The sequence below is a fragment of the Mercenaria mercenaria genome, chromosome 14, assembly GCF_021730395.1.
Source record: "Mercenaria mercenaria strain notata chromosome 14, MADL_Memer_1, whole genome shotgun sequence".
In the NCBI taxonomy this organism is placed as follows: Eukaryota; Metazoa; Mollusca; class Bivalvia; order Venerida; family Veneridae; genus Mercenaria; species Mercenaria mercenaria.
The window spans coordinates 1,992,231-2,004,994 of NC_069374.1; the positions used below are offsets into that span (position 1 = coordinate 1,992,231).

General features: G+C 35.5%; 1 protein-coding gene across 6 annotated transcripts in view; it reads right to left on the reverse strand.

Moving 5' to 3' along the window:
• Positions 1 to 209: 209 nt before the first annotated feature.
• LOC123528066 (uncharacterized) overlaps positions 210 to 12,764 on the reverse strand; it is a 49,971-nt gene continuing 37,416 nt past the window's right edge. For all 6 annotated transcript variants that reach the window (XM_053522816.1, XM_053522815.1, XM_053522812.1 and 3 more), the window contains 7 exons: positions 12,334 to 12,541; positions 11,213 to 11,305; positions 9,619 to 9,794; positions 8,364 to 8,552; positions 3,065 to 3,141; positions 2,126 to 2,230; positions 210 to 446 (listed from right to left, as the gene is read on the reverse strand). In XM_053522816.1, coding sequence (XP_053378791.1) covers positions 298 to 446; positions 2,126 to 2,230; positions 3,065 to 3,141; positions 8,364 to 8,552; positions 9,619 to 9,794; positions 11,213 to 11,305; positions 12,334 to 12,541 — 997 coding nt within the window. In that variant the 3' untranslated portion in view covers positions 210 to 297. The remainder of the gene's footprint in view (positions 447 to 2,125; positions 2,231 to 3,064; positions 3,142 to 8,363; positions 8,553 to 9,618; positions 9,795 to 11,212; positions 11,306 to 12,333; positions 12,542 to 12,764) is intronic.

A 12,764-nucleotide genomic window follows, 5' to 3' on the forward strand; every position in this document is an offset into this window, starting at 1 on the left:
TAACACAAATCAATAACAATTTGTATTTCAGACATGAAAAAAGCTGCAGTATAGTGACGTAAAAGTAGTTATTTTGCATTTCACTTCCTCTTGTTCCTCATCCATGTACAGCAGGATGCAGCCACTTATTCATTATCTGTGATACAATGTCAGTCTGGCTCTCTGGCTGCATGGGTATTTTTTCATGTACTGCAAACCTTTTATAAGTATATCTTGGAGCCTCTTAAGAGACAGGCGCCAGTCTATTACAATTTAACAGATGAGCTGTTGTCTCTGTACAACTGTCTATGTCCTGTGCTAGCTGCCGTAATCTTGTGATGCTGACATTAACCGGTATTTCATGCGGAGATTTCGTGCACGTACATGAGAGTTGACAATCTCAACAGTGTGATCCTTGGGGAACCAGCCCCTTTCACCATCTCGTAGTCTCTCTCCCTCATACATACCTGTAATAAACACAGCAAATACATAAAAATCAAACCAGTAGTGTGTCATTTTGCATCATCCCTTTGCATAAATATTAATATAATATCTTTTCACAAGTTTACCTGCTAGACTTACTAGGTAAAATGCTTACTTTTTTTATCATTGTTTCACTTTGTTTGTTGCAGAATTATGAAAATTGCCCTTTTGTGTTAATTCTTGCATAACTTTATAACATAAAGGAATGCAACTGCCTTTTTTTTTTTTTTTTTACTTTTTCTTGAACACCTTTACTGTTTACAACAAATATTAATTTTACATGACAGGACTCAAAAATTAAAATGCAGACATTTCCTTTCTGTTTTATTTACAGTAACCACCATTAACATACGATCATGGGCAGCTTCTCTTGTCTTTTAACATGCCAAACATGGGACTCCAAAATGATTTTAGTATTTTTTGATGGAGGAGCTTGGGCTTTAACTCAAAAGCCTAGTTCTGTAGTCCAGTAGGTTCTGTCAGATGTATTAATTTTTCACACATCTTCGAAAATATGTTTACATTACAGAAACACAAAATTCTGCATCACTTTTTCCCATATTTTTAAAAACAATATTATATAAATATAAAGCTGTAAATAAGATCTACATCCTCTGCTTGAATGGACAAAGTCTGCCAAATTCTTATGTTAAATGCATTCTTCACTTAATTTTATAAGAGAAATTTGCAGATATCTAATTAAACAAGAGCTGTCCATAAGACAGCGCGCCCGACTTTTCTCAGTGCTTGACTCTGAATTAGAGCTTTGCCAGTAAAAAAATTCCAAGTTAAGAAGGGACATAACTCTGTCAAAATTACAATCAGAGTTATGGGGATTGTGTCTCCTGGTGTAGACTTTGATAATAAATCACTATTTAGAGTTTCAAGTCAAAAGCTTTCATAGTAACAGAAATATTTGACTTTTAACAAAAAATTCTTAGTTAAAAAGGGGCATAATTCTGTCAAAATTCAAATCAGAGTTATGGGGATTGTGTCTCCTGGAGTAGACTGTGATAGTAAATAAGTATTTTAAGTTTCAAGTCAAAAGCTTTGATAGTAACAGAGATATTTGACTTTATCGAAATCTTTAACCAAAAATACTAAGTTAAAAAGGGGCATAATTCTGTCAAAATTCAAATCAAAGTTATGGGAATTGTGTCTCCTGGTGTAGACTTTGATTGTAAACAACTATTTTGAGTCCCAAATAAAAAGCTTTAATAGTAATAGTGATATTTGACTTTATCATTTTTTTTTTAAATCTAAGTTAAAAAGGGGCATAATTCTGTCATAATTCAAAAATCAGAATTATGGGGATTGTTTCTCCTGGTGTAGACTTTGATGGTAAATAAGTATTTTAAGTTTCAAGTCAATAGCTTTGATAGTAACAGAGATATTTGACTTTATCAAGAACTTTAACCAAAATTTCTAAGTTAAAAAGGGGCATAATTCTGTCAAAATTCAAAATAGAGTTATGGGGATTGTTGCTCCTGGTGTAGACTTTGATAGTAAATAACTAAGTTTCAAGTCAATAGCTTTGATAGTAACAGAGATATTTGACTTTATCAAAAATTTTAACCAACGGCGACGCTGACGCCGGGGCGAGTGCAATAGCTCTACTTTTTCTTCGAAAAGTCGAGCTAAAAACAATTAATAAAATGTGTACCATCTTCAAGCTTCTTGAAGACATTGACAACATCTGATTCGTCTAGGGTAAGTTCATCTGGTTCTTGTGCTGTATACGGCTTTATACACTGTACTTGTGGACAATCTGTCAGGCAAATATATCACATTATTAACTACTGTGTTCTATAAAATTTAATGATCATTTATCATTCTTTACTAAATGTGTCTAAATTGATAAACACAGCTTTAACTGTTCCTGTGTATGAAGAACTGTTCCATGTGCAGCAGAGATATGCAACAAGTCTCACTGAACCCTTCTTTTGCAAGTATTTTAAGGGATTAGGACCTGGTCATAATCATGTATAAATACTGGAGGCAATTTCTACTTTCTAGCACTAACACATCAATATAATAAGTCATGAACATGTATATTTAGACTCTGAAGCACTGTTTTGTTTATTTCAGCAGCTGTTACACAAATGATTTTTCTAAAGAAATATTATGAATTCTAAGCTTTTCAGCATTTCTTTCAGGTAACAAGTAAGGTGATTTCCTAGATGTTTTGGGAACCATCATAGCTATTTTTCCTAAGTATTTTTGACTACCCCCACAACACCAATGACATTAAGAATGTTAACAAAGAAATTATATGTAGATGCATACATCTAGAAAATTCTTATTTTCAGTTGATATTATTTTTATCCCATAAATTTATTTTATTTTTCACTAAAACTGATAAAAAAGAAAAGCCTCTGTAGCAATACCACACTGGCAAAAGCCAAAAGTGGTGATTTTAGAAGGTGTTTTTTTTACACAAAAATATATAAAATATATAAAAATTCATTACAACTGTTTAAACAAATGATGAATCTTTAGTGTTGAACTAATGTATGGAGAGTTTGACAAAGAACCTTATCAATCTGTAAGCCTATATTTAAACATGAGCATAAAAACTGCAGTAGATAAAGTATAGTTTTACCCCATTCTTCATATATTTTCTGGTCGTCAGTTACTTTAACAGGTGTCACGGCATCTACCCAGCGAGCTCTGTCACTCCTACAAATATGGTTTAAAATTCATGAAAATCATACAAAACATATCTATCAAAGTGAGTAATGAATTGACAAGTTTGTTTTGGAAATCACATCTAAGAAGATAAATCAAAGATTAAGGCAAGCTGGTGACAACCAAAATTGAATACTGACAAACTAAACATCACAAAATATAAAATCCAGAACTTTTAAATGCTAAATTACTAAAGTTCAATTATGACTTAGAAACAATTACAAATTCAACCGCCATTTTAAGTTTCAGTCTTCCAATACAGTCCTGCAAAGAATACACCAAACTAACAAAGAACGCTGTGAGGTAGTGTAGTTGGGGGATACCAGATTGCTAAGTTGGTCATGACAACGGGGCTTAATATTAATCACTAACATCTGACTCATATTCATGGAAATTTAGACTCTACAACTTAAACTTAAGACACTAAAATAGTAATTTTTCAATTTTTCCATTTGCTCAGTTATTGTAATACGACAGCAGATACTAATGAAACTGTGTATGGAAGTGTATTAGAAAAGTATATGCACTTAACAAAGTTATGGCATTCTGAATATTTGCTATTTATAAGTCTTAAAGGGGGATGTTGCTAGCGGTTGGTGGTCATAGCATGTGACTTATTATCAGATTATTATGAATCATCGGTTGATATGTTTTATTACCCAGTAACTACTGGAAGCAAATATGATCATCTATTTCCAGCTTGACCATCTGGCCTGCTGTGATTATCTATCAGTCAGAAATATGTATTATATGTATATACTATATAATTGCAATGAAAAACGAAAGTACATTGATATACTAACTGGTCAAAGTAGCCGGTATGTACCCAGCCAGAACGCATGTGATCAAGAACCACACTTCACTAATATGCCAGATATTTATTTATTGCATTTCAAGATCAGTTTCTACAGAAACGAATAGTTAGGTTTTTATCAGTTATAGGTGTTCTCATTATTGTTTATTTGATTGTTTATTCATATTTTTTTTTCATTTACCCTGTTTTGAAAATATAATTCAAAATTGACCGGCAGGGTTGTCATTAATAATCAAGTACATGTAATCCTGCAATTAATACAGCTACAAGAATAAAATGTGAAATTTCCCCTTTTGAGGTGCATAATGACACCATTTCGTGAGAAAGAATATGTGACTGTTACATTAGTCCTTTACATTTTCAAGTATAGTCCAGTACATTTTAATTATATATAGTATAACTGTAATTTACCAGACTCTGAGTGTGTAATGTGGCTCTCAGTTTAAATAATTATACCTAGATACATCATTACTAGTAAATCAGGCCAAAAAAATGTACCAAATTTTATTTTCAATACATTTACAACATTTCCATAGGTCTTTCTTATCTACATTTGCAATCTTAGACAAATAATAGCGCATTTTGTATAATTAACCAGGTTTTCAACGAAAACCTGAGTTATTATAGATTGGGGTAGATGTCGGTCGGTCGGGCGGGCGGGCGGGCGGGGGCGGCGTCAAACTGGTGTTTCCGGTCAATAACTTTTGTTTCGGTAAAGATATTTGAATAAAACTTGGTATGTATGTAGCTTATATCAAGACAAAGGCTGGGATTGATTTTGGGGTTTGTGGGGTCAAGGTCAAGGTCACTGTTACTTAAAATAGAAAAAGGGTTTCCGGTCAATAACTTAACTTAGGAATGAGCTATCGTGATGAAACTTGGTGTATAGAAAACTTATATAAAGTTGTAGCTTGGGATTGATTTTGGGGTTTCTGGGATCAAGGTCAAGGTCATTGTTACTAAAAATAGGGTTAGGTTAGGTTAGGGTTAGGGTTAGCATATCTTCTACATGCATGGAGGGATTTTGATGAAAGTTGGCACAATTGTTCACCATCATGAGACGGAGTGTCATGCGCAAGAACCAGGTCCCTAGGTCTAAGGTCAAGGTCACACTTAGAGGTCAAAGGATACAAGAATGAAAACTTTGTCCGGAGCATATCTTCTTCATGCATAGAGGGATTTTGATGTAACTTGGCACAATTATACACCATCATCAGACGAAGTGTCTTGCGCAGTTCCCTTCTTTAGAATTACTTCCCTTTGTTGTTACTATAAATAGCTTATATTGTAACTTTTTCATTACTAGACGTAGGGAAAAATCGAGACCACTTTTCTGTAGTACAACATGCATGTTACATCCAATTTTGAGGTGTATTTTGACCAATCTCTACCTGGTAAGGATTTCTGTGTGGACTTACAATTTCTTTTTTTTGTATTTTTTTTTTTTTTTTTTAGATTAACTTCCCTTAGTTGTTACTATAAATAACTTATATTGTAACTTTTTTATAATTGACCGTAGGGAAAAACCAAGACCACTTTTCTGTGGTACAACATAGTTGTTACTTTCTAATTTTAGGTGTATTTTAAGGTATCTCTACCTGGTAAGGAGTTTTTTTGTGGACTTAGAAAAACAAAAGAATTACAATGATTACTAAACAACCACAAAATTAAAATTACATCTGCAAATACAGGTGCTAGAGTAAAGAAATTTGCTGTGACGGGCGTATATTGTGACATTCTGGCACTCTTGTGTATTCTTATGAAAAGTGTTGAAAACCTGGTTTCGTGGCATTGCCGCGTTTCTTGTTGAAATTTTAGAGTTGAATGAAAGTATTTGTTATAATCCCGGGCCACTTTTTTTCAAGTTTCATACCAACACACTACATGGTGTCCAGTTTGAGTGTACAATGTATTGAAATCATTCTATGTAATATATTGTGAGGAATTTATACTGCAGATTTATTCTAAAATAAGATTCATAAGGACTCACTTAATTATAAAGATACAAAACGTGCCGTCATAATATTATAAAAGGGAATACCAAGTAATGCTGAATTATTAACATGGACACGGAATCAAATGTCTACCAATCGGTGTGATTCCAGTTCAAATGTTGACCTACCCTGTCTCATATTCCTCAAAATTGTATGTCAACTTACGATCTAGTACGAAATATAATTTAACTTAAAAAGTCGTATATACGGAACATTTTCAGACAGTGCACATACCATTTATGATTTGATATTGACCAGCGTATACATATAGTAATCTCATAATTAATTAATATAATTAATCATTGATTACATCATGCTATTTTTATGAAATGCATCCATAATAAATTGAACTATAACTAACTTTTTTTTCAGTAATTATATACGTTTTGTGACTACACGACCTCAAAGAATTGATAGCGAGACTGGCATTGCAAAAACCGTTTTAATACTACAGCAGCAAAAAGCATCGTTTTCACAATCTCCTTTTTATCTTGAAAAAAAGAAAGTACTGATAACACCTAGCCAAACCATAAAACACATGTGATGGTAATTAATATGCAAGATAAATATATCTGGCTGACCACTAACTGAGTATCCAATTTGCAGATGACTATTAATTATTGACATGCTGAAGTGCTAATATGTTTCCCTGGGAAATGAACATCCCCCTTTAAGTTTCAGGCTTCAAACATTAACATTTAGCCTGCTAGCGGCACATTTTTCTGCCTTTGCGACCAGTGCAGACCAAGATTAGCCTGCACATCTTTGCAGGCTAATCATGGTCTGCACTGTTTGCTATTCAGTCAGTAAATTTTCAGTGAACACCCCTTTGAATAATAAATGGTATTGCCCAAATTGAATGATGGACCAGTTCATCTGAGAAATTTAGCAGAGTAAGGTTAAAGAACCTGGGCCTCAAGAAACAAGAGTGATTCCAATAAGCTGTAGGCTTTTTTTCCTTATCAAGCTAAAACAAGAGCTCGTCGAACACGAAATGCCCCCCTTGATGCATTTAGTAATTGCACAAGCAACAGAAATTATATGCTCACTGTAAACAAAAGTTCTACCATTCTGGTTTAATCTGACCTTGACATTTAACCTATTGACACTAGGCCAAAGCGTTCTTGAGTTATTGCCTGGAAACCATTTTACTGTTCCTGGTCACTGTGACCTTGACCTTTGACATACTGACCTCAAAATCAATAGGGGTCATCTGCTGGTCATTACCAACCTCCCTATCAACTTTCATGATCCTAGGCCCAAGTGTTCTTGAGTTATCATCCGGAAACCGTTTTACTATTCAGGGTCATTGTGACCTTGACCTTTGGCATACAGACCTCAAAATCAATAGGGGTCATCTGCTGGTCATTACCAACCTCCCTATCAATTTTCATGATCCTAGGCCCAAGTGTTCTTGAGTTATCATCCGGAAACTGTTTTACTGTTCAGGGTCACTGTGACCTTGACCTTTCACATACTGACCTCAAAATCAATAGGGGTCATCTGCTGGTCATGGCCAACCTAACTATCAATTTTCCTGACACTAGGCCAAAGCGTTCTTGAGTTATTGCCTGGAAACCATTTTACTGTTCCTGGTCACTGTGACCTTGACCTTTGACATACTGACCTCAAAATCAATAGGGGTCACCTGCTGGTCATGACCAACCTGCCTATCAACTTTCGTGACCCTAGACTTAAGCGTTCTTGAGTTATCATCCGGAAACTGTTTTACTGTTCAGGGTCACTGTGACCTTGACCTTTAACATACTGATCTCAAAATCAATAGGGGTCATCTGCTGGTCATTACCAACCTCCCTATCAATTTTCATGATCCTAGGCCTAAGTGTTCTTGAGTTATCATCCGGAAACCGTTTTACTGTTCAGGGTCACTGTGACCTTGACCTTTAACATACTGACCTCAAAATCAATAGGGGTCATCTGCTGGTCATTACCAACCTGCCTATCATTTTTCATGATCCTAGGCCCAAGTGTTCTTGAGTTATCATCCGGAAACCGTTTTACTATTCAGGGTCACTGTGACCTTGACCTTTGACATACAGACCTCAAAATCAATAGGGGTCATCTGCTGGTCATTACCAACCTCCCTATCAACTTTCATGATCCTAGGCCCAAGCGTTCTTGAGTTATCATCCGGAAACCGTTTTACTGTTCAGGGTCACTGTGACCTTGACCTTTCACATACTGACCTCAAAATCAATAGGGGTCATCTACTGGTGGTGACCAACCTCCATATCAACTTTCATGATCCTAGGCCCAAGCGTTCTTGAGTTATCATCCGGAAACGGATAGGTCTACATTCCGACCGACCGACCGACCGACATCTGCAAAACAATATACCCCTCCTTTTTCAAAGGGGGGCATAATAAATAATTTAATCCACTCACATTGAATTACAGGCAAACACTGTCTCCACTTGTTTTTTCTCATGGTTCTCTAGTATAACAAGAAGGAACAGATGTTTGCAGCCACTTGGTACACCAAGGGGAAGAACTCTTGCATTCTTCTCTGGGTTGTCTATCAATTCGATATGTAATGTGATGCGTTGACCATAGTCGGTAACAATATATCTATCACTGAAATACAAAAACAAGTTTCATACTGATATTCAAATGAATCAGAATAAACAGTAGCATAATTTATTTTATCCTAACTGATGAAATACAGTGTTTTATCAGTGAGATATAATCCATATCACTCACTGCATATCACTCACTGTAAATGCCAATCTACTTGTACATCGTGTATAAATTTAAATTATTTGCTTAAAATAGGATGAAAATTGTAGTCGCACTTTGTTCTTTATAGTATATTTCTCGATTCAAGTTATTTTACTTCATGAGAATTTCATAACATAGAACTTTATGTTGTGTGCGGCTTTCTAAAATCACAACACATCTGACATCAAATCTGTTAACGCGCATCTGTTTCCCGCAATTAGATTAAAATTTGGTGCAAAATTCACATCTCAATGTACTTAAGCAATAATAAGAAAATCTGTTTGTTTTTCATGAATATGGAATATATCTCACGCTGGTCCTTTTTGTCATAATGTCTACCAGGAGTCTGTTTGAGACAATAAAGATCATATACAAAGCTGACTTCAGATTTTCTTACTCGTTTCCATTTTATTACAAAATAAAACAAGTGCAACTGCTTTTAATGTGTACTGTGGCTTAAGGTCAGGTACTTCACTCCTTACATACAAACTAAATTAGAAATAAATCTCACTCACAATCAGACATTTTTCTATTTATTTTGTTGGGTTTAACGTCGCATCAACATAATTATAGGTCATATGGCGAGTTTCCAGCTCTGATGGTGGAGGAAGACCCCAGGTGCCCCTCCATGCATTTTCGTCAAAAGCGGGCGTGTGGGTAGAACCACCGACCTTCCGTAAGCCAGCTGGATAGTTTCCCCACACGGAGAATTCAATGCCCTAAGTAAGGCTCAAACACACATCGATAAGGGGCAAGTGATTTGAAGTCCAAAACCTTAACCACTCGACCACGGAAGCCCCTATCAGACATCTTAGGTGTTAAAAAAAACCCCACAGGTTATCTCAAGTGTAACTATACATCTTTTATAATACTTCTGATTTCAGCAGCATGGACCAAGATCAATCCTATTGTAAAAACTTACCCTTTTTTCTTCGTGATTAATATCATATCATTAAATAGGTAGATATGTAAGGTCTGTTTTCCAGCTCTAGCTTTGCCGAAGGGAAGACGACTGGCTTGGTCATTCGCAATCTTTGTTACCTCCCCTTGTTTTACAAGGTAACGTGAAGATGATATGAGGGGTATCTGAGCAATTTCCTGGAACAGATTATAATCATTGCCTCTAACATAATTAAAAATGGATAGTATCAAATCGAATTAAGTGACAATCTGAATCTTCTGAGTCAATATCATTTTTATATATAAAGAAGGAGCTGCATTCAATAAACGCTTGATGCTCCTGGTGGCATCCTTGTCGATACAAAGCAACCTAAGTCCAAAACGAGGTCAAGTTCAAGGTCAAACTGAGGTAGGGTGATGTCTGAAGATGAGGAATGGTCACAGGTTACATCTGCATTAATATCAAGTCATTCTAGTAAAGGGTATTGGTGCTAGACGAAACGGTCTCATTTGGTTAATGACGGACGGCCGGACGGCCAAACTGACAGGACAATCACTATATGCTTCCTGCATCAGTAGATGCCGGGGGCATAAAAATGTAAAAGCCCACACAACTCTACAAAATGTCAATTACTGAGCTATACAGAGTCCAGGGATATTACTGAGCTATACCGAGTCCAGGAATATTACTGAGCTATACCGAGTCCAGAGATATTACTGAGCTATACAGAGTCCAGGGATATTACTGAGCGAGTCCAGGGATATTACTGAGCTATACCGAGTCCAGGGATATTACTGAGCTATACCGAGTCCAAAGATATTACTGAGCTATACCGAGTCCAGGGATATTACTGAGCTATACCGAGTCCAGGGTCCAGGGATATTACTGAGCTATACCGAGTCCAGGGATATTACTGAGCTATACCGAGTCCAGGGATATTACTGAGCTATACCGAGTCCAGGGATATTACTGAGCTATACGGAGTCCAGGGATATTACTGAGCTATACCGAGTTCAGGGATATTACTGAGCTATACCGAGTTCAGGGATATTACTGAGCGAGTCCAGGGATATTATTGAGCTATACAGAGTCCAGGGATATTACTGAGCTATACCGTGTCCAGGGATATTACTGAGCTGTATCGAGTCCAGGGATATTACTGAGCTGTATCGAGTCCAGGGATATTACTGAGCTGTATCGAGTCCAGGGATATTACTGAGCTATACCGAGTCCAGGGATATTATTGAGCTATACCAAGTCCAGGGATATTACTGAGCTATACCGAGTCCAGGGATATTACTGAGCTATACCGAGTCCAGGGATATTACTGAGCTATACTGAGTTCAGAGATATTACTGAATTGGCCTTTGCTGATACAGAATTATAAAGGTTCACGACTTTGTTTCTGCCTGCTCAAATTTTTCACTAATTAACCAATTAGCACTAATTTTCAAGCCACCCTCAACTAAATGAATAGTGCAAGAATGTAATATAATGAAAGAACAATTGTTTTATTTGAATATTGACTAAATATGTTTTTTATATTGTAACTGTTATTATTAACTCTTATTTCTAAAACTGCACACCTGGTTTTGTCCAGTGCATTTGTACGTACCTTATTTGCAGGAAAGTCTATCTGTTTTGCTATATGATACATTTGTTCTGTCTGTTGCATCTTTTTAGCACCATCATTACATTTCTTTACAACCTAAATTATACATAACATACATTTTTCAACATTTGCAATTTAGTAGATCTATTACACATAACTAGTAAAACCAAAGTCCACTAAAAATGATAAAGATACAGTCTAAACACTGTTGGAATCTATGCAAATCTTCAAATGTAACAATATTCTTTCAACAATATGAAACCTAGTCCAGAGGACATAATTCCATGCAGAACAATATCAATTCTAAAATGCAATGAACTTTCATCAACCAGGATGACACATTTCCTTAAATTAATGAGGCAAAGAAAAAATATGTGAAATGTGTATTTTTATAATTCTGACTAAACAAGGTTTTTAAAACTTTTATCTTCCTTAAACATATTGCTTTTTTACTAAAATTGGGTTATTATAGCAGCACCTTGATCAGTAATATTGTATTTGACTTGAGTGGATTTTGCCAGACCCACATGTGCCTAGTGTGATCCGGCCTTGCAAAATCCACAACAGCCAAATCCATCACAGATCAAGGGTAATGCTTTTATGACCCTTTTATCAATTGCATACCTATTTATGGTGTTGCACCGGCCAATATTGGCTTTAAATTTAATTTTAGACAAAAAAGACTGAAAACTTGTTTAAAACTGTGACTTTTTTTAAAGCATACAACATCAAGTCATCATCATTAAGCCATTTCTTATTTGATGTCATAACTAAATCCAGTAGTCCCATCATTTAATCCGATTGGAGCTGAAAACGGGGTTTTGTATTCGTTAGCTCTTACCATGCTGAACACAACTGGTTTTGCCTTTGCGATTAGTGTAGATCGTGATCAGCCTGCACATCTGTGCAGTCTGATCATGAACTGCACTGTTTGCTATTCAGCTTGTATCTTTTTGGTAAGCAACCCTTTTAACAGTTAATGGTACTGTCCGAATTGATCATTACAGAAATTTAGTAGAGTAAGGGTTAATGAAATACAAGCTGTATTTCAGACAGAAAATGTGTCGGTATATAACAAAGGACAACATTGATTTCTTCAGATTAATACTACCAACTGTGCTTACTTTGCTTTGAGCATTAAATGCATTGATAGCAGATTTGTGTCTCTCTTTGTCTTTGATAGGGTCCATCCTGTGACAGATAGCATCTACTAGGAGTGGAAGACGGGTAATTCTCTGCATGGGTAATAGTAAGAATGAGATCATCGGCAATCCCTGGCAATCTGGATGGCTTTCTAACCTCTTCAATGCTTCAGCAAACTCAGGCTTTTTCCTAAAAAAAAATAAAAAAAAAAATTTTTAATACATAATTATTATTATATTTTTTTTTTTTTGGAGGTTGTGGGAGTGGGGGAGTTCATGCAAAATTAAAGACAGAATATAATCTGCAAATCATTCAATTGCTGATTATTTGCTGAATATTTAGTTGTTCATTCACATTAAATCTGAAAATGAAAGTTAAAGTTATTTAAATTTACATCATATTTCCTTTCAAT